We start from the raw sequence: 23993 nt of genomic DNA on the forward strand, positions 1-23993 counted from the left end.
ACAAATGACATCACTAGTTCCCATATTACCATTTTATCAACCTTATCTGGGACAAGAAGATCTTGCATATGTTGAGAAGTCCCATTTATATCAGGTAAAACAGTGCTTTTATAATATATCTAAGGCTATTTCAAGTATTTACAAAGCAAACCTCTGCGCACTGCGTTTTAGGAGCCAGGTTTGACTTCTGTAATATTCCAAAGTTGATATCTTCCAATGATGCTGTCCAGACTACAAAGGACAAGAGTGGGGTAGAGAGGTTGCTGTAGGAGGAAGCAGGCGGAGACTGTCAGTGACTGATGTGCTAGTATTTGACTAGTGGTTTGCAGACACACACATACCAGGAGAAAGGTCTGAATTGTTCATTACACTGATGTCCACTGAGACATTTCAGGAGATTTTCTGCCTCGCGTAACTCCCCAGGACAACTCACAAGCTGGAGAACTGTGTCAGTTCATGAATTTACTGCTTTACTACTTCACATTAATAGGAGCAGGACATACAATATAAGGTACAATTTTTATATTATTATTATTATTATTATTATTATTATTATTATTATTGTTGTTGTAGTAGTAGTTTTAGTATCAGTAGTAGAATATTAGTAGTTTTTTGCACTAATAGCAGTAGAAGTACACTTAACTTTTTCTTAAATATTTTGATGCATTCAAAGTATACTAAGTAAGTCATTCTCAAATATAAATATATGAATAGCTATGACAACCTAACAAAAGTAATGAATAATATGTATATTATAGTAGATAATAAAAAAGGACCAAAAATAAATGTTAAATATTTTGAGTTTTATTGAAATCATATTATTTGAAATTGTGTAAACTTTAAGAAATAACTGCTTTTAAGTGATGAAATATTGCAACTTATGCTATACAATAGAAAATTAGAATACTTCATACTAAGTAGTAGATATTTGCCAATTTTCTTTTTGTATAGGAAATACTTGTCAATTTCTGTAAATATACCCAAATTTCACAACCAGAATTATCATGAAATGTTTATATCTGGTAGTAGATATTTGCCAATTTTCTTTTTTCTTTTTGTATAGGAAATACTTGCCAATTTCTGTAAATATACCCAAATTTCACAACCAGAATTATCATGAAATGTTTATATCTGGTACCATTACTGCTAGCTACCGCTGTTGTCTTTGGAGAAGAGAATGGCTCGTCCCTTCAACAACTACCTAATGAAAGGCTGTCACATTTGAGAAGTTTGTCTACTACAGTTAAGTCAACTGCTTTCAAGACTTCAAATGCTAATATATCAAACCACAGTACACTTCAAAATACAATGTTTCAATCTGGAAAAAGCAGAGGACCTCCAAGATGTGATGGACGGATTGAAATCAATAAAACTTTCAAATATATTAACACATTGGTATCGTGCCTGATATTCCTAGTTGGGGTTATCGGTAACTCAACGCTGTTGAGGATAATTTATAAGAATAAAGGTATGAAAAATGGCACCAACTTGCTGATTGCTAGCCTGGCACTGGGAGATCTGCTCCATATCATCATTAATATCCCATTCACTATATATAAGGTAAGAACAGATATACAGTACAGTACTTATAATGGATTGGTCAATTGTTGTATTCTAGTCTTAAATGTTACTGATTTTTATCATGTCAAATTTAAAAATTCCAACATATTTTAGCAATCTTGCTTAATGCATCTACCGTGCTGTAAGTTTTTTTAGACACATTAGCCACTGACTGGTAAATTAGGGTGAAGTTGCTATTTTGAAAATATAGTCCTGGAACATTGATACAAAAAATAGATTTATCTGAATCGCCTATCATCTAGCTTTCCCAGAGGCTTTAGCTGAGTTGTGGCATGCAGCAATCACTGGGTGTATTTACTGATAACACCTAGCATAGCATCAAGTGTACCTATGCTGATTGTATCAGTATGACTCGCATCTTGGACAAATATAAACTTGTCCAATACAACAGGGAGCTGGACTGAGTTCCTATCACTTTATAATGAATATGTAACTATTTATACCGGGAGATAAAGAGTTACCGCTGTAATTACAAGTTCAGTAGTAGCAAAGGAACTGATGATGTTATTCACCATTATTTATTATATGTCTTGAATTGATATAAACGTGATGCTATAAACTTGCCTATCTTAGAAGCAAACACTATTGTGTAGCATGTTTGTATACTCTAGATGAAAATATTTCATTGAGAACTTGTCAGTGATTGTGTCCTGACTTAGCAGGAAGGAGTAGGGCATTAAGTACTTTACATACACTCTGCCTGACATTGTTATAGGAGAGAGGAAATATCTTGTAACCTTAGACAAGTCAGCTACAGTGCGGAGCATTAATCATATTACATAACAGAGTTAACTCTGCTAACTATCCATCATAATAATTGTGTGTAATGTTTACGCAGTTATGTAATGGATTTCATTAGTAATGTCAGTACAAAAATAATTATCTAATAGCAAAGTAGGCAAGGCACAGTTATTTCTGTACCCATTTTTATAATGTTTTATGCATCCCAAGCAAATGTACTGTACAGTGTATATGGACCACTGTTCTCTGCCCATGTGCGTTTGAGGATAGCTAGTTTTATTACTATGTTTATTATAAATAGTTTTATTACTATGCTAAAATTTTGTTGCATAAACTAATCAATTGACAAAATATAATCTTTAGTAGAAACAATACTGTAGTAAATATTGTAATATGTATATTCTTCATAGGAAAATGCTGTTTTCTAAAATTACTTTTACATATTTAAATAGTAAACAGTTAATTGTCAACTATGGACTAAAAAAGGTTGCTTTTTTTCTATTACCCCTGCAAAAATGTGTGTGCCACACTCAGAAAGTTCATGCAAGTGGCATAAAAATAAGAAAAGCACAGAAAATTATTAAACGTACCTTATATCCATGGATGTAACTGGTTAGCATAAGCCTACTATGTGCAGCCACTCTAGGAACACAGAAAAGTGCATAGCAAGGTCAACTCTTGATAATTGTACATGGATACCTATAACAAGAGCCAGGCATTAATAACAGTAATGAGAAACGTTTGAAATCTTTTTTTCATACGGTATTTACCCTGTTTCACACACAGTATATAAGTAAATAGGTAATCAGTTTATTTGTCACACTATGAAGGACTAGTAAGGCTGATTTAATACATTTGAATACCTAATAAGTTAATCATATAAATGCAATTGGAATCCAAACAAGTTACTGTGTGTAATACAGTTATTTTACCTTTATATAAAAAACAAAAATAAAAATATTATATTTTTATTTATTTTATTAACTATCATTTCTTAGATATGGTCTAAAATAAATACTTTACAATTGTATTAATATATTTAAGTTTTTTTCTCCTTTTTCAATATACTATATATTTATAACTTAATATGTTTGTTTAATTGATATATTGTCTAAGGCACAAATGACGATACATTTTTTAATAAATTTTTTCTTAATACTATGTAAATCTAAATTGTTTGAAATTGTACATAAACTTTAGAAATTATATCAAATTCAATATGTATAGATGGTCATAGAAAATAAAAGAGACATAGTCCATTCATTCCTCTGTGCATTCGAACAGAGGGACGATGTTGCGCATCTGCGTGTCTCTGCGCATGCGTGTCTCTGCGCATGTCCAGGCGTAGGGTGCGTGCACCCACGGCGAACTTTCCCATGACGACGTGGGGGGGGGGCTGGAGAAGGGCGGGGGCGCCAGGCTGCCCCATTACAATATGGGAACGCCTAGGGTTCCATGGGCGTTCCCATGAGAAATCTGGGCGTTCTCATGGTAATGAGGTGGTGACGCGGGAGCGGGGGGGCTGGCAGCTGACCACCAAATGTCAGCTGCCCGCCCATATCCGTCCCAGCGTGCACGCATATGTAAGTGACTTGAAAGTCACTTTTATATGCGTGTACCTTCCACATCTTTCGATGGTCGCCGCAGGCATACAAATGGATTTTTATGCTAAACATCCATTCACAGCCTGTGCGGGCGAACCCGCGCTCCGAGGGGGGCATTCATTCGCCAGGAGGGGTTTGGTGGACTCGCAAGGCTGCAAATTTGCAGAATTGCAAATGAACCAGAATAACCCCCATATTGTATATTAATGTTATTTATCTTTAAGAAGTTGACCAAAATTCTATTTTGAAATCCCCTCCCATGTTATTTATAATGGAGAATATCAGTTATAGATAACTGAAGAAGTTTAATAAATTTGGGATTGTGAACATTAAAAATGAAAAAAAAATCTAATATGTAATACATATTTAAAAGAAAACTACTTTATACACGCCTGCTGTTAAATCACGTGCATCTTTTTTTGGGATGTAACGTGAGTGTGAATAGCATATCATAAATGCCCTCTGCTGTAGTATTTTAGCTGGAAACAAATGGATAAGTTAGAATTAACAATTATTAGTAAAACAGAATTGCACTGGCTCTAGAATGCAAGATTTTACAGCCAAAATGCAGAATGGCCCTAACTCCACCTCCCCCCCTTCCACCACTGTCACTCATCACCTGTTGGCATCGGCAAGTATGTATGCATTTGCAGATGCCGCAGCCACCCCAGGTCTCCACCATGGCTTAATTTCTTTTAACTGCCCCAATGAGAATATTACATGCTTATACACTTGTTCTACTTAGCTATGTAGGGAAAGATAAATGTACCTCTCTCTTATAGCCATTTAGGTTAGTTTGGGCATCTAAGAATCCCTAGCCGATAGACAGAATGGATCAAGCCCATGTGCTGATGTCTGTGACTTGCCCTGAAAGAAAATGGTGCTGGCGCATGCACAGATTCTTAAAAAGACACTGGTTTTGTGTCAGAGTCTTCTGTGTATGTGTATACAGATGGAGTGCATCTCAGCCAGCTCTTGGAATCACCAGATTCCCTTAGATGGTGATTGCCGGTGGAGAGGTGCTCCATCCAATGGGGATGCACGAGCTTCTCACAAACATGCGTGTCACCATCAACACAGCGGCAGGGAGCACTTTCCCTGCCTGTCTCCGCTTGAGAAATAACTTCAATATATAACTTCAGCAGAGGAATAAGAAATATAACCAGATTAGCACGAGAAGGATAGAGGAGAAAAGGAAGAGATAGGGAACACAATATCAAACAAAGTACACTGACAGAAAATACACCAGTAATCACCTGTGTCCTTGAACATCTTAGCAGCTCCAAATTAACAGCCTTATGGTTTAATTTGACTTTATTCAGCGTAATGCATCGATTATTTCAAGATGTACTGTAGGAAGGTTATGTTATGTCGACCCCACTGAGATAGATGGCTGAAGAGAGTCAGCAGTGGCTAGAGCAGCAGTAACGCTAGTAAGATGCCAGCGGGTGATCGGTCAGACAGGATTACTTGAGGCTCTCACCATTCTCTGTATGATACATGCGCAGTGTGACTCACATGCGAACACATTCAAACACATTCGCCAACTGCATTCAGCATCAGTACTGCGCATGGGAACATTTAATGAAGCAGAAGTGGAGGAATAATGTTATTCCTCCACTTCAGGTTCCTTAATGTTACCATATGCTAATGCCGCTATAAAGCCTTCCCTTTTGTACATCCCTGCTGTCACAAACTTGGGGTGCACTACCACTCGGGGATTGGCTAGACCTGACACAGGGGCGCGGAGTCTAACCGTGCCGGGGGTTTTCTGCCAGTGACCCCTCCAAGCGGGATATGGGCTTCTGCGGCACCCGACACGTCGGTCGCGGCCCCCTGGTCAGGTTCCCCGTATGAGTGGCGGTAGCTTGTGAAATATGGAATCGTGATCGTCTAGCCGAGTTGGTATCAGTGCGGGCAAGTAGGAACACAAGGGAAATGCAAAGGAGTATCCAAGGACAGGCCGGGTCATACACTGGAAGCACAGTTCGCGGTACACTGGGATAAGGCTGAAGAATAGTCAAACGGCAAGCTGGGTCATACACAGAGTCACTGGATACGGTACCAAAGGATCAGGCAGGAGAATAGTCAAGAACAAGCCGGGGTCAAATATGGTAATCAGGAAACTGGAAATATACTAAGCACAAGGACGCTGGAGCTGGTGTGAACCTATACTCTGGCAGCTTCTGTCTCCCAGAGGCTGCCCTTTATAGGAAGCACAGGGAACCCACAGGTGAACTAATTAATGGGCTGAGCATGCTCAGTTTACACTGAACTCTCCTGCAGGAGAGAGTTACCCAGGTGTAACTAATTAGCTGAGCTCAGATCTCACAGCACAGTTCAGCTATACAGAGATTGTCAGCAGCAAGGACTCCTCCAGGTGCTGTAATTAGCAAAGCTCAGGCCACACAGAACTTCCTTGCAGCATGGAGCAGGCTGAACAGACAGGAGAGGCCACAAACCAGATAAGAAACAATACAATAACTGAATATTGTGACATTACCCTCCCCTCTAGGGGTGGGCTCCGAACACCCCACATGGATACTTTCAAGGTCGTCTGCGGTGCTTCGTCTTTTTGGAAGATCGTTTGGATTTGGTTGATTGAGATGTGGCCTTTGGTTCTACAAAACGGGCAGTAGCGAATATTGGACGTCCCAACAAAGCAGTGACATCATGATCTGAGCCACACTCTGAACTTGAATCCTTGTCCATGATCAGTGTAGGGCGTTCATGAGGATCCACCACCAACTTGGAAGAACCTACACATATAACTCCACCTCTTAAATTCAAGGAATCGGGTCTCAAAAAATTTTTGGGAGATGCTCTGGGAATTTTAGAATGTAGTCTAGCTGACTCACCACTCTGACTGACCTCAGGTGCGGCAAGGATAGACCTCTCACCAGGAGTCTTGGGTCCAAATCTTTCAACCACAGCCCTGGAAAAAGAAATTAGGTCTTTTAGCCTGGGATCATGAGTCTCAATGAGTGGACTAACCCACTCCATAGCTTCTCCCTTGAATGACAACACTAAGTACTTGACAATGTTTGCCAAATTAACCCCAGAGGATGGATCAGAGTTCATAGCATCTAAATAATAGTCTGCTAGGGCTTGGAAATGGGTGAGATTTCCATCAAATTGGACGAACCGAGGCTCTTTAGATGGATCTAATTGAACTGGATTCCCCTGAAGAATGGACTGGGAGGACAGTTCGGGTAGGGTAGGGACTTCCAGCACGGCAGGTAAATCTTCCTGAATGGCAGGCATTGGAACCTTAGAGACCCTGATGGTACTGGAGACAGGTCCGGAGGCTGCGGAGGAAGACCCGGAGACCTTGGAGGCAGGCCCGTAGGCCATGGAGACTGGCCCGGAGGCTGTGGAGACTGGCCCGGAGGCCGTGGAGACTGGCCCGGAGGCCGTGGAGACTGGCCCGGAGGCCGTGGAGACAGGCCCGGAGGCCACGGAGACAGGCCCGGAGGCCACGGAGACAGGCCCGGAGGCCACGGAGACAGGCCCGGAGGCCACGGAGACAGGCCCGGAGGCCGTGGCACATAGGTCCTCATGCCCGGAGGCAAGGGCAGATGGGTCCTCATGCCCAAAGGCAAGGGCAGATGGATCTCTACTGGGAGTGACACACTCGGAACTCCCGTCTGGAGTGAAGGACTCGGAACCCCCATCTGGGGTGATTGGCTCGGAATCCCCTTCTGAGGTGATCAACTGGGGACACCCTTCTTGGGTGCTTAACTCGGAACCCCCTCCTGGGGTGACGGACTCGGAACCCCCACCTGGGGTAACGGACTCGGAACCCCCACCTGGGGTAACGGACTCGGAACCCCCACCTGGGGTAACGGACTCGGAACCCCCACCTGGGGTAACGGACTCGGAACCCCCACTTGGGGTGACGGACTCGGAACCCCCACTTGGGGTGATAGACTCGGAACCCCCACTTGGGGTGATAGACTCGGAACCCCCACTTGGGGTGATAGACTCGGAACCCCCACTTGGGGTGATAGACTCGGAACCCCCACTTGGGGTGATAGACTCGGAACCCCCACTTGGGGTGATAGACTCGGAACCCCCACTTGGGGTGATAGACTCGGAACCCCCACTTGGGGTGACATACAGAGCCCCTTCTTGAGGCAAAGTGCTCGGTGGCCCTACTTGGGAAGCCACACTCAGAGACTCCTCTTTGGGTGTGACGTCCAGAGGGTCCTTTTGGGGTGCAACACTCGGAGATTCCTCTTTGGGTAATGAATTCAGAAGCCCTTTTCGGGGTACCACCTTTAGAGACACCTCTTGGGGTGCAGTGCTCAGGAAACCCACCTGGGGCGCAATGCTCAGAGACCCTGTTTGGGGTGTGGTACTCTGAGACCCTGCTTGGAGCCTGACAGTCTGAGACCCCTCCTGGTGCACGACACTCTGAACCCCTTTCTGTGGCTTGAAGCTTTGAGAACCCTCCTGGGAAATTACCCTCCGAGACCTCTTCTGAGGTGAAGTACTCTGTATCCCTTCTTGGGGCTCACTATTCTGAGATCCCTCTAGGAACTCGACGCTGTGAGGATCCACTTGGGGTGTAGTACTTTGATGCCCCTTCTGGAACACAACACTTGAAAACCCTTCTTGGGGCAAAATGCTTGGGAATACCCCCGTTGGGGTTGGAGACTTTGGGCATCTGGATGTGTGCAGACCCCCACTTGGGGCTGGGACTGACAGGATCTCCTCTTGTGGCTTGCCCAAAATTTTACTGTCTTTATGTAAAACGATCTTAGTTCTGGGACCCCAGTGATAACCACGGAACTTTTCCGGAGTAAGCGTAGAAGCAGTACTCTTAATCCTGGCCTCACGGAGGGAACAATCCTGGATAAAATGGTTCTGGGCTCCACAATAGAAGCACAAGTTCAAGGACCTGCGCCGCTGGCGTTCCTCATCTGTCAGCTGAGGACGAGGCCGACTCAGAAACCTGTCCTTACAAGACACAAATGCATCTGCCGATGGGGTTCCTGGACTGGAATCTAAGGGTCTAGCAGGTACCAAACCCATAGCGGAATCGCCAAGCAATTTAGTGACAAGGGTGAGGATGTTGGCCAGCAGCCCCTGTAACTGCTGTATTAGCTGGCGAAGCACTCCAATAGTGCCTGGATCTGATATAGCAGGTGTTGGAGAGGGTGGAGCGAAGTCCATTTGCTGCTGCAGAGTCTGCAAGCTTTGCATAATCAGGGCTTGGTCCTGTTCTTGCTTGTTAACCCGGACCAGCAGGAGTTCCAGGAGTTCTTTCTGAGACAAACCACTAGCGGACTCCATATTCCAGTTGGGCCAGAGTATTCTGTCACAAACTTGGGGTGCACTACCACTCGGGGATTGGCTAGACCTGACACAGGGGCGCGGAGTCTAACCGTGCCGGGGGTTTTCTGCCAGTGACCCCTCCAAGCGGGATATGGGCTTCTGCGGCACCCGACACGTCGGTCGCGGCCCCCTGGTCAGGTTCCCCGTATGAGTGGCGGTAGCTTGTGAAATATGGAATCGTGATCGTCTAGCCGAGTTGGTATCAGTGCGGGCAAGTAGGAACACAAGGGAAATGCAAAGGAGTATCCAAGGACAGGCCGGGTCATACACTGGAAGCACAGTTCGCGGTACACTGGGATAAGGCTGAAGAATAGTCAAACGGCAAGCTGGGTCATACACAGAGTCACTGGATACGGTACCAAAGGATCAGGCAGGAGAATAGTCAGGAACAAGCCGGGGTCAAATATGGTAATCAGGAAACTGGAAATATACTAAGCACAAGGACGCTGGAGCTGGTGTGAACCTATACTCTGGCAGCTTCTGTCTCCCAGAGGCTGCCCTTTATAGGAAGCACAGGGAACCCACAGGTGAACTAATTAATGGGCTGAGCATGCTCAGTTTACACTGAACTCTCCTGCAGGAGAGAGTTACCCAGGTGTAACTAATTAGCTGAGCTCAGATCTCACAGCACAGTTCAGCTATACAGAGATTGTCAGCAGCAAGGACTCCTCCAGGTGCTGTAATTAGCAAAGCTCAGGCCACACAGAACTTCCTTGCAGCATGGAGCAGGCTGAACAGACAGGAGAGGCCACAAACCAGATAAGAAACAATACAATAACTGAATATTGTGACACCTGCACATCTGTAGAGCTGAAAATACCACTTGGTGCACCTTTAGAAGTGCCATACGTTGCCCCGTGTGGCAGGTGCAGTGTATCCATCTGAGTATGGCCTTCTTTGTGAGCCGATCAGTGTTTTTGCAAGAAATATGCCCACAACACCCCCGCAAAACTCCTATAGGATTCTACATCTCAATATGTCTTTTTAGCATCCAACATTACCTCCCAGTAATCATCCAAGAATGCTCCCTGCTTCTGTGCATCTAAACTTGTTATGTGACCCTATGCAATCAAAATCAGGAAGCGTGTCTGGTGTGACTCAAGCGCATGGACAAATAAAAACATTACTCCGCTTCATCCAACTCACTCAGAAACAGTCCCATCTTCTCTCAGGACAGCCTCAGGACCAATTCCAATGCTCTTATGAGTAATGCTCACTGATTATGCCTTTTGCCTATTCCATTAGAAGGCCAAACGCAATAGGAATGGTACAGTAATGTAATTATACTATAAGGCACAAACTACCTAGGCATAGGTTTTATGATGGTACTGTATGTGAGAGATATATATTTATATTTTATAGACTGAGTTTTTTAACAAAGATACCATTTTTAGCTAACCTGCATGGGCACTTTCACATGCTAATTTTATCATCTAAATTTATTTAGTTTGACAGTAAAGATTAATTAATATATAATTAGTATCGAGTTTCCCGCAATGCAGATATTCATTATTCCAATGTTACTAACCCAGATATATACAAACAGAGATTATGTAGCAGATTCTGTACTTAAGTAATGTCAAAGCAAATTAAATTCAACAAGTCAATTCTCTGTGATGTCATGTTTAGTCTCATTCAATTTAAAAGAGATGCATTGTCTTGTCAAACCAGCAGACCCTGTTAATAAGACAGGGTCAATTGTGACAGCCAATGATCATCTAGAAGTGTACCACCACCCACAGTCTGCAGTAAAAAGTATTTTGTCTGGTTTAAAAAGCAACGTATTACGTAATACTGTATTGTAAAACCAAATGTCCAGCACAAAACACCTACAATCCATACAAAAGTTTTACAAAGTCAAAAACAGCGAGGATAGAGGATTTATATGAAGTACGACAGTAAATATTCTTTGTTATTTAAAGAAGTTTTAGGATATTGTCCTAATAATTTTGTATACTATTCTTCAATATTCTATAGTTCAGTATTCTATATTCTATATTGATGTTCAAAATACACAATTTAAAACACATGTTTGCAAGGGTGCTCTTTATGCTTGCCAGTATGATTAGTATGATATTGGATTTTCTGGCATAATTATTAAGCTAATTAGATGCTGCCAGATGATTTGAGGCTCTCTCTTATCTTTCTTGTTCTGTTTCATCTTTGTAATAAACACTTTGTTGAAATGTTCTGATTTACATTAGCGCAGTGCTATAAAAATGTAAAAATGGGCACGCTTCATCAATCTGTAACAGTTGTTAACCAATGGGAACTTTTGTTGTTCGTGGGTCACTTAGAAGTCAACAGAAAACATACACACATTGTACTGTACTTTTGAATACAAGTTAATGGACCAGCAAACCCTTTTTAAAATATTTATTTCATTCAAGCAGTACAACAAAAAATACCTGGACCTTTTTTCATTATTTTCATTTGTTTATGTTTTACTTTGTGTTTATACATAAACACTGAAATTACTTTGCACTTAAAATGCTATCTGAAAATGCAATTTGAATTTGGAATGACCTTGTAGTAGATAAAATATTTCAGAGATGGGGAATGGAGTAGTCATTTATGTGTATAGATAAGATACACACACACACACACACATATATATATATATATATATATATATATATATATATATATATTGTAGGGGCTCAGCACTCACTACATTGACTGATATTAATAAATAGTGGATATTTAGTTCATAAATTGATTAATGCATTTAAGCCTGCAGCCCCCTTCACGGGACCCCACTTTTCTGCAGGTCCTAACACTATTGCTCAAAATGGCTACAATACACTTAGCTATCACATTAATGTTTGATTTCAGGCATGCTATATGGTCTAAAGCTTACAGCAGACTATGCTTTTAAAGGTGAGCAGTTACCAACACACCTGTGACTAATCATCTAGGGAAAGGGTTAACATAAGCTATGCAATATATGTTAAAACAGGGTGCGTGAGAGAATGTGACCACAATAAGACTAATTAAAAAATTAATCTAGTAAACAATATACACTAAACATCGGCACTTACCTTTCCTAGCTTTGGAGTGCCCTATGGCTTGTGATTGTAGGGGCTCTGCACTCACTACATTAACTGATGCGTTTAAGCCTGCAGCCCCCTTCATAGGACCCCACTTTTCTGCAGGTCCTAACACTATTGCTCAAAATTGCTACAATACACATAGCTATCACATTAATGTTTGATTCCAGGCATGCTATCTGGTCTAAAGCTCACAGCAGACTATGCAATGCAATGCATTGATCAATTCATTAACTAAATCTCCACTATTTATTAATATCAGTCAATGTAGTGAGTGCAGAGCCCCTACAATATCTGTTTAAACAATGGGGCCACAAGCCATAGGGCACCCCAAATCTAGGAAAGGTGAGTGGCCGATGTTTAGTGTATATTGTAAATTATATATATATATATATATAACAATACTTTTGTAGGAGCAGGCACTCACCATAGGCAATTCAGGGTTGAAGAAAATAAACTTTTATTCAGTCATAGCTGGAGTCGACGTTTCGATCCTCAACAGGGACCTTTGTCAAGACAATAGATATCCAAAAGGACTGGAGGCACAAGGTAGTGTGTGACACACTACCTTGTGCCTCCAGTCCTTTTGGATATCTATTGTCTTGACAAAGGTCCCTGTTGAGGATCGAAACGTCGACTCCAGCTATGACTGAATAAAAGTTTATTTTCTTCAACCCTGAATTGCCTATGGTGAGTGCCTGCTCCTACAAAAGTATTGTTATATTCGGGACTTAACTGCCTCTAAAAGTGGAGCACCGCCGAGTTGAACTTGAGTATTTCGAGTGCGGTATTCCAGACCTGCTATATATATATATATATATATATATAGAAGCAAAGGACAGAGTGCGCCAATATCTTAACTCTCCACCAACAATACAAAATTGTAATAAGACTTATCACAATTTTCAACAATTTAATACATAATAAAAATTGAATATATTAAAACTTTTTTTTTTTCGTATTTGCATGGTACATTGAAACACCCAACGAGTTTCGTCACACTGACTTCCTCAGGGGTGACTTTCAATATGTTGTTTGTGTAGTGTATGATAATACTACACACGGAACGACTTCCACTTTACATACAAGATGGACCTCGAATGGATCCTACTGGGATTTGCGGTTATGCAGCATCGTTTTTCTTAAAAGTTTTTTATAAAAAAACAGGTTCAATCAACAGGGAGAGAGATCACTCTTTCCCAAGACTGGCCTTTACATGTAGAGAAGTGTAGAAAGATATGCTTCCAATGTGTTTGCAAATACGACTCAAACTGCAAACAAAAAGTTTTAATATATTCAATTTTTATTATGTATTAAATTGTTGAAAATTGTGATAAGTGTTATTACAATTTTTTATTGGTGGTGGAGAGTTAAGATATTGGCGCACTCTGTCCTTTGCTGCTATCCATTCCCACTCTTCCCTTACTAACAGAGGGGACAAACAGAGTTGCAGCCAACAAACACGTCCTGAATCAGCGCATTGAAAGGGTATTCTCTTTTTCCATATATATATATATATATATATATATATATATATATATATATATATATATAAATATATGAACAAAGAGAGGGTACAGAGTGCGCTTATGATATACTAATAAGCATATCATGTAAAAAATATTTATTTATAACAGGTTTTACCTTTATAATATTTTGTATACAAAAGATAAAAACAAACAAATACAATTCAGTTCGTATCCTGTATGTGGTTCATCCACAGCATGTGATCAAAACATATGAATCTGGCCCAACGCGTTTCGTCAGCTAGGTGACTTCATCAGGGGCGAATAGTAGTTTCAAAATGAATGATACTAGTAAGATGTCAATATGGATATAACCATAAGGGTAGGTAGGAGCATCTCCTTCTTAGGAGTTAGTTAAACAAGAATCCAATATGAAATTCAAAACAGATCGATGATCATCAAAACAGTGAATTCCTTCATACAATCAGGAACAGATTAAACAGCCCAGCAGTAGGTTCTTAAAGGTTCAGACAACCACAAAGGAATTTACAATGGTCCCAGGTAGGTGTGTTAGCTCTGAAGTCCAGAGTATAGACCCCCACCATCAGGGACGGGGACTCATTTAGACCTATGCGAACAGGACTGAATCAGACCCTATTTTTTTAGTAAATAATTATTCTCAGATCTTTTTCTCGCTACACATTTAAGACCCTATTGCAGTTAGTCTGGGGACTGTAAAGGATAGTCCAAACCGCTAGGAGGAAATTGAACTACAGGCAAAGATATTCACCAAGCCAAAAGTTACATTACCGTGGCCCAAGCTCACACAATACTGCTCACAGCTCCATAGGATACTGAGCACTTTTAATAAAATTCAGCATTTGGCCAGGCAGACAAGAAGTATAAGATTTAAAAGCAGCACCAGATTTAATTTGCACCCTTTCTAGGGGTGAAAGGGATACAGTTTGTTAGAATAGGACACAACATCTTGAGAATTTATGAAGATCAAAGGATTTTGCTATCTCTAGCATTGTCTTAATCTGCTTGAATTTAAAATGTAACACTAATAGAGGGTACACATGGTGAGATATGCACTATGTCTCTAATCGATTATAGAAGCAAAATTGAATCGATATTGAATAGAAAATTTATGTTTTTTTCTACATTCAATGCAGATTCGATCCTAATGCGCGCGTGCAAATCGAATAGAAAAATCATTTTGGCAGGCAAGACTATATAGTACAGATCTGTACTACATAGTGAAAATCTAATGTGAACACTGTAACCAACCCAGATCCAGACAGATCCAGATTGTGGGCCAGATGTATCAAGCTTCAAAAAGTGATAAAATGGAGAGTAAAAACAACTATAAAAATCAGCTCCTACTTTGAATTTTTCAAACCCAGTCTGTGACATGACAGATAGGAGCTGATTGGCTGGCTGTTTATCCACTTCACTTCTTGAAGCTTGATACATCTGGCCCTCAGACCCAGATCAAATAAGGGTCGAATAGAAAGTGAAAGCTCACCGTGTGTACGCACCATAACATTTTGAATCTTTAAAAAAAAATAAAAAAATGTATAATAATTTGAAAATGTGTACAATGTTTGCACATAACTCATTCTCTGTTTTTCTTAATCTGTCACATTCAACAAATAACAAGTAATTGAGCATTAAAGTTGGCAAAAATACTGTTTATAATTAAAGATTGTACCCTTCATGGATCTGGTTATATATTGTACAATTTTATATTCACTAAAATATGCCATATGAACAGGAGTGCCCAAACTGGCATGCAGAATTTAAAAGAACACGGTTAATATAAAAAATGATTGAAAACAGAGGCAACTAAAGTTTTTGGCATTAAACAAACAATTAAACAAACTGTTTTAATAGAAAACATGTTTCTTACAACAATTTTAAACATTTCTTTGACTATATTGTCATAAAGAAAATAATCTTTCTACAAAAGGCCATATTGAAGGTTATTATGATAACCTGGTGTCTTACATCTGCGGGTGCCCTGTACGGGATCAGCTGCCTACCCCCCTGCACCCATGTCATGGGCGCATTTACATGGGAACACTCAGTGTTTTCATAAGGACGCCTAGGAAATGTTGAGCATTTCCATAGGTGCAGCCCCTCGCCACCGCCCCACACCCCCAGCCTGCACTGCTAGGTGTGAAGCAGACAGTGAATGAGTACTTCACCACACCCACTCACACAAAGCTGCACATGTGCATAAAAGTTTATGCGCATGCGCAATCACTAACTATCGCTCCCCTGTGCGAACACACAGGGGAGCGTGGTGATCAGAATAACCTCCAATGTCCATTAAAAAGATAAATATTCACACTCACCCTCTTGTCAACAGAATAGTGGAAGAACTGGAACTCCAGGTATAAAGATCCAATGTAACTTTATTAAGGCATGAAAGAAATGTATACACACAGGGCTGTATGTGCATCAAGGTTGGGTTCTTTTTTATTTCGTCAACCCCAAAACACAATAAGGTGATCAGATTTTAGAAAAGATTTCTGCGTTTGTCATTCATTCCAGTGGTCTGATTTTCACAGGACAGTCCAAATTATGGCTAACATAATAATTTAGTGACGTGACCTGACCTCAGCCAACGGTGGGCTTGGTTGGATAGAATTGGAATAGTCTCATATTTAATCATGCTTTTTAGCCTTTCAATTTTTGAAGTTATGCTTATACAACAAGCCTAGCAGTCACACAGGGAATAATACATATCCTAATAGGTGAAACAGTTCATTCAGCAAGATTGGTCCATGTTTCTATAGAAACCAACATTATAGCTGTAGGACAAAAACAAAGCAGGAACTCTGCTATGTGAACACATGCAGTGTCAGCCTTTATCACAATGACATAGCATTATTGTAAAATTTGATTTTATTGGTGAGCCACTGCCACTTAATTAGATACAACTCAGCAATTCTATAGGTAACTATAAAATAATGTCAAATTATTAATGATGATGACGATGATGATAAACACAGGTATAAATATTTTTTAATTCATACAAATGTTTTTAGGTTTCCCTTTCTTATTGTGACATTACTAATTAAATAATTTCTTATTGGGTCCAATGAATTGTGGTCTTACGTATACTATGTATTTGTCTTTGTGCACAAGTTGGCCATATTGCATACTTGGAAATAAATGCAGATCTTCACCAGTATTAAGAGATTTCCACATGTGTATAGCTTCGCCGCTTGTATACATTCGCTTATGAAAGTAGTTATATAATTATCAGTGCATAGTTGCACCAGCATAATCTTTGGTGTAAGATATCTGCCTGAAATCAGGTGGGAGTCTACATGTGCTCACCTCCGAATTGCCGGCACTTGAGAATATATGCCTATGGCACTCCCTTACTACATATGCGATATATGAAAACAGACGATTACACCCACTCAGTTGAAAGCAGAGATGAATGCAACTTTCAATCATAGTTATTCAAAGTTGAGAAAGCTTAGCCGCGCACATACACAGCATGAAAATTCAGAACTTCCATCCCCAAATTAGACCTGCAAGCAACTCTGAAGCCAATTAGTGCAAACTTACAAGAAAGAGTAGTAGATAAGTGGAATGGCCTCCCATGAGAGGTGGTAGAGGCCAATACAGTAGTACAATTTAAACATGTTTGGGATAAGCATATTGATATCTTTACAAAAAATAAATAAGGATCTAATATGGTTTGAGGTAACATGTTTAAAAAAGGGGCAGACTAGATGGGCCAAGTGGTTCTTACCTGCCGTCAAATGCTATGTTTCTATGGTGCAGATTGAACGGCCAAGAATTATAGCTGGGAATTTAACATTTATTCTCTTTTTTGTCAATTTAAGCTTCTAACCCAGACATGGCCCTTTGGAGTACTAATTTGCAAATTGGTTCCATTCCTGCAAAAATCTTCAGTGGGGATCACCGTTCTGAGCCTGTGTGCCCTTAGTATTGACAGGTAACATTTCTTTTCATTGTACACCATATATGATGTTTGCTTAACTGCCAAATAATAATTACATCTGGAGCATTGTAAAAGGGATGAGTTCAAGTAGTTTTCTTTTAAACTGAATACGTTTTATTTGACCGGAAATCTTGTTAAATGTCACAGAAATGAATACAGTTCCTAAGATGATAGTACTTTTATTTGCAGATACTAATTTGCATTGTTCATATAGGTACAGAGCTGTCACATCCCGGACTCGTGTTGGCGGGAATGGAATTTCCAAATGGATGGTGTTGGAAATTACTTTAATCTGGGTTGTATCTATTGTCATAGCCATCCCTGAGGCCATAGGATTTAGTATTTATTACCTTGAGTTCAATGGACTGAAGCTGGAAACGTGTATGCTACACCCAATACAAATAACATCTTTCATGAGGGTAAGCTGCATTTTACCAATACTAAATACACCAATTGTGCTAAATAACACAAAATGTACCTTACAGTGAGCTGGTTACAAAGGATTACATTTCAGGTTGAGTATCCCTCATCCGAAATGCTTGAGACTAGGAGCATTTTGGATAGGGGATTATTCCAGTTATTGGAATATCTTTTTTTTTTCATACTCACCTGGTACTCAGGTGACACCCGGCATCCACAGCATCCATCGTGTCCATCTACTGAGACATCCCCAGTCCCAATGGTGCATTGCGCGGGTGCGTATCATTGGGATCGGTAATGCCTCTGAGGAAAGGCAACACAAATGCTGGGGACCAGGGGAGTTTGCAAAACAGAAAAACTAGTTGCGGGTGGGGGTATAATAAAAAAAAGGGATATTCAGATAACCTATGGTTTTTTGTAATATTTCAGTTTTTGGATAGCCGGATAAGGGACACCTGACCTGTATGCATATTTCTGTTTGGAGGTCAGTCTTCTTATCCAGCTAATAAAATTAAATGATAGTTTATGTCTATGCAGTAAAGCTGGATACACACCTATACAATCATTGTCCCATTCTGCTGATATCAGATGAACGTCTGACAATAATATAGGTACAGTATGTACAGTATGTAGTGCTGACTGCAGGAGCATTAGCTGATAAATTATTCTCACAGGGATTCATGGCTGGATACAAAAAGGTATATGTTCCGCGCTATAATGACTACCAGCAGCTCATATAATGGGTAGGATTGTTGAAATGCTGAAAAAAGAGCGCCAGTGAGCACCAAGGCAAAATAATAAAAAAATTATGTAATTTTACATATTTTTTATCCCTCACTTTCCTTCTGTCTTGCTTGATGCTCATCACTTTTCCTGCCTTGGTGCTCATTACGTTATCACTCAATTAGCGCTCTTTTTTCAGTATTTCATGGCTGGATACATTCCAGCTACCTGTAGCTAACCGGGAGAACTTCACCTTGATCAGCCGAGGATTGAATACGTGTGTGCCCAGCTTGTCTTGTTGGAACAATTGTGCATTATTTGGGAATCTCAGGTTACTGATTTACTCTTCCTTGTTTTAGGTTTATCAGACCTATAAGGACCTGTGGCTCTTCACCTTCTATTTCTGCCTTCCTTTGCTTGTAACTGCAATTTTTTATACTCTGATGACATGTCAGTTGTTACAGAAGAAAAGTGGAATGGGCATCGCTCTAAATGAGCACTTAAAACAGGTACTATTATAGAAAATAAATAGTAGCCTCTATATATGTCAGCATATTCTGATGCTCTTATATACATGATTCCAAATGTAAATCTCTAGTACTGTATTTGTTATATTTTCTCAATTCTTTATGAAATATATATATATATATATATATATATATATATATATATATTATAACTTTAATCAGTAGTTCTCTCTCATACCACCCTAAGTGAATGCTATAATTCTTACTATTGCAAAAGGATTGCACCAATTACAGCTGGTACAAAACCCATTATGTATTCCTTTCACTGGCTGCCTGTAAGATGGCAAATCATATACAATATTAACTTACTGAGTGTCAAAGCCCTTCATGACCAAGGCCAAAGGTACCTGAAGCAGCTTCTCATTCCATACTCTCCCACCCGATTAATGAAATCTGTAGGTGAAGGACTTTTAGCAGTACCTAGAATCTCCCGTAATTCATCTAAAGGTGCCCACACACTCAGGGCCGGCGCCACCACTAGGCAGGACTAGGCACTTGCCTAGGGCGCCGGCCACTGGAGGGCGGTACTGAGCTGCCAAGGTACCATAGAGAAGTACCAGAAAGCAGCTCAGCCTCATCCCGCCCGGCGTGATTCAACGCTGCCCCCTGCGCTCCCTGCTCCTGCTGCTTTCATCGTCGAGGATGGAGACGCTGCCCCCCCGCGCTAGCCGTCGGCTCCCTGCTGGGGGGGTTTAAGTGAGAAAGGAGAGGACGGGACGATATGTAGCACCCGGAAGCTGCAGCAGGTACAGCGCTCCGGGGGGTGCGGGCGTCTGCCGCAGTATCGCCCGCACCCCCCCCCCATGCTGCCGCATTAGTGATGACCACCAATCTCCCCCCCCCCGGGCGGCGCGGTTTCTTTTTGCCTGGGGCGGGCGGGGGGCTTGCACCGGCCCTGCACACACTAGAACGATTTTTGGGGTGATTGGCCGATTTCCGATAAATCGGCCTATATCGTCCGATGTTTACCGATAATCGATCGAAAATCGTCCGATTTTGGTCTGATGCACGCTCCTGTGGATCTTTAGCTGAATCTTCTGATCTTTCATGCTGCACAAAAGATTAGAAGATTTAACAAAAGATCCATAGGAATGCACACGGGATCTTAAAAAAAATCTTTGCTAAAGATGTCTGCTTGCCTGAAATCTTTTGTCCAGGACAGAAAAAAGATTTTAAGGCTAATTTATGCGCACATCTCACGATTGCAGATCTTTCTAGTGTGTGGGCACCTTAAGGGTCGAGCTTTGAGCCATACAGCTCCGACTTTATGGAACTCACTTCCCCGCACAATTTGAGCGGCCCCACTCTAGAATCTTTCAAAAACAGACTCAAGTCTTTTCTGTTTCCCCATGCATTTCCGTAATTCCCTTAAGTATCGTTTTTGAAAAGCTATTCTGTACTTCATTGTTTCTGTACTGTGCTACATTCATTCTATATGTTAAGTTCCTTGAGTCCTATTGGAGAAAAAACTCTATACAAATAAAATATTATTATTGTTAGTATTATTACATGTAAATATTTAAATAAAAGTAATAAAAAAGGCAGTTTATTAATTCTAGTAATAATGTGACATCACTACTTCATAAGAAATGCCATCAGCTGATGTTTAATTAATGATTAAACCACACCAACCACTAGCGGATTTCTGTTACTGAGGAATCCATGCTATTATCAGTTTAGCACCTGTTTTTTATCAAACATCAGAAAGCAGCACTGTTTTCTGTACAGTAAATCCTGGTAATAAAACAATCACTCATCTATCAAAGACACAGATGTCTGTTTTCACATTGAGTTATGTAGCCAAATTAATGGGAAACTAACATATTTTTAAAATATATCACCAATAGCAGGTTTATGTGTAAATTGTTTCATCCAGACAGAAGAGCAGATACAGTATGTTGATGCTCGGAATATCTGTAAGCATTTTCTTATTTTAAACATAGAAACAGAGAATTTGACGGCAGAGAAGAACCGTTTGGCCTATCTAGTCACCCTTTTTATCCGTCAGGCAATCTCAACCCTTTTTGGACTATTAAGAGGGAATTTACTAAGCTGTGTATTTTACTTCACATGTGATGTTGCTATGGGCAACCAATCAGAATCCACTTCTAATTTATTTAGCACCCTCTAGAAGATAGTAGACAGGATCTGATTGGTTGCCCATAGCAACATCACATGTGAAGTAGAATACACAGCTTAGTAAATTTCCCCTTGAGTTCCTTGTAAGAATATTCATATGTTTAAACTGCTCTACTGTCTAACGCCCTGTATACACGGTGCAATTCTGACTAGCTTTTGATATGCTTTTAACTATATAGTCAAAATCGAATCAAAATCGACTAGACATTGAATGTTTTTTCAGTCGCATTTGAAGCCAATTTAATACCGATGTGCGGCCCGGTGGCATCGAACTCTAATAGAAATATAGACTATGCAGGCAAGACTATACAGTACAGATCTGTACTATATAGTCAAAATTTACACATGTGATTCAATCCCGATCTAATCGGTATTGAATAGAAAATTACCGTAAGTGTACTTCATGTGTGATAGAGGCGTTAGCCTTTATCACCTCTGACAGGAGGCTATTCCACTTGTACACTACCCTTTCTTTAAAGTAATTTTTCCTTATATATCCCCTGAACCTGGCCTCCCTCCAGTTTCAATGCATGTCTTCGAATTCTAGTGTTCTTCCTTTGATAATAAAATACTAAGAAATAACAAATACATAAGTATTTACAGCATTTGCTGAATACTTTGTTGATGCACCTTTGGCAGCAATTACAGCCTCAATTCTTTTTGAATATGATTCCAAATGCCTGTCACACCTGTCTTTGGGCAGTTTCAACTATTCCTCTTTGCAGCAACTTTCAAGCTCCATGGGAAGCATCGGTGCACATCGATTTTCAAGAGATATTCCATCAGATTCAAGACTGGGCTCTGGCTGGGCCACTCAAGGTTACAGAGTTGTCCTGAAGCTACTTCTTTGATATCTTGGCTGTGTGCTAAGGGTCGTTGTCCTGCTGAAGGATGAATCGCCAGTCCAGTCTGAGGTCAAGAGCTCTCTGGAGCAGGTTTTCATCCAGGATTTCTCTGTACATTGCTGCATTTATCTTTCCCTCTGTCCTGACTAGTCTCCCAGTTCCTGCTGCTGAAAAAAAGCCCCACAGCATGATGCTACCAACACCACCATGCTTCACTGTAGGGATGGCATTGGCCTGATGATGAGCGGTGCCTGGCTTCATCCAAATATGACACCTGCCATTCACTCCAAAGAGTTCATTATTTGTCTCATCAGACCACAGTATTTTGTTTCTCATGGTCTCAGAGTCCATCAGTTGCATTTTGGCTGACACCAGGTGGGCTGCCATGTGCTTTTACTAAGAAGTGGCTTCCATCTGGCCATTCTACCATACAGGCCTGATTGGTGGATTGGTGGAGAGATAGTTGTCCTTCTAGAAGGATCTACTCTCTCCACAGAGAAATGCTGTAGCTCTGACAGAGTGACCATCGGGTTTTTGGTCACCTACCTGACTAGGGCCCTTTACACCCGAGTGCTCAGTTTAGATAGCCAGACAGTTCTCGGAAGAGTACTGGTGGTTCTGAACTTCTTCAATTTACAGATAAGGGAGGCCACTATGCTCTTTGGGACCTTCAAAGCAGCAGATATTTTCCTGTACCCTTCCACAGATTTGTGCCTCAAGACAATCCTGGCATGGAGGTCTACAGCCAATTCCTTTGACTTCATGCTTTGTTTTTGCTCTGACATGCACTGTCAAGTGTGGGACCTTATATATACAGATGTGCGCCTTTCCAAATCATGTTCAATCAACTGAATTTATCACAGGTGGACAATTAAGCTGTATAGACTTCTCAAGAATAATCAGTGTAAACAGAATGTACCTGAGCTTCATGGCAATGTCTGTGAATACCTACAGTATGTACATGTGATTTCTTAGATTTTTATTTTTAATAAATTTGGAAAAATCGCCCAAAAATTTTCACACTATCATTATGGGGTATTGTGTGTAGATTTTGAGGGGAAAATATGAATTTACTCCATTTTGGAATAAGGCTGTAAAATCTAATTTTAGGAAAAGTAAAGTGCTGTGAATACATTCCGGATGCACTGCAGATGTAAGCAGCGAGGGAGTACTCTTTGATAGATACAGTAGTTGGGATTTCAGTGCCCATTTGAAACTTTGCAAGGCCAAGGAGTCTAAAGAAGATAGGGAGTGCATTCCACTGAAGTGGTGCAGCACTAGCAAAATCTTGAACTCAAGCATGGGAAGTGATGTACAGTAGTAGTCGAACTGTGAGATGACCAGTGAGTGGATGATACATTTAGTTGCACTCTGGGAGAGAAATGGCCTGATTTAACAACTTCATATATTCAATGTTACTACTTCTTTACAGTCACATTCCAAATGGATACATACAAAATGGCCTAACTGTGAGGATCTGTACAAATATGTCATTCCATGAGTAAAAGATCTACACCATCCTGTTTTACCTAAGGGGTTGTATTAGTGACAGTAATCTGTAAAATAAAT

The 23993-nt window shown here is 40.6% G+C and overlaps 1 protein-coding gene across 1 annotated transcript in view; it reads left to right on the top strand.

The window, feature by feature from the left end:
- The first annotated feature begins 270 nt into the window (after positions 1-270).
- The window catches only part of EDNRB (endothelin receptor type B), a 31109-nt gene continuing 7386 nt past the window's right edge, over positions 271-23993 (top strand). Inside the window, exons 1-5 of the mRNA XM_083168817.1 lie at positions 271-511; positions 1064-1560; positions 17652-17764; positions 17985-18189; positions 19273-19422. Coding sequence (XP_083024943.1) covers positions 1117-1560; positions 17652-17764; positions 17985-18189; positions 19273-19422 — 912 coding nt within the window. The 5' untranslated portion in view covers positions 271-511; positions 1064-1116. The remainder of the gene's footprint in view (positions 512-1063; positions 1561-17651; positions 17765-17984; positions 18190-19272; positions 19423-23993) is intronic.

This window comes from Crinia signifera, chromosome 2 (genome assembly GCF_055691185.1).
Source record: "Crinia signifera chromosome 2, ASM5569118v1, whole genome shotgun sequence".
Taxonomy (NCBI): Eukaryota; Metazoa; Chordata; class Amphibia; order Anura; family Myobatrachidae; genus Crinia; species Crinia signifera.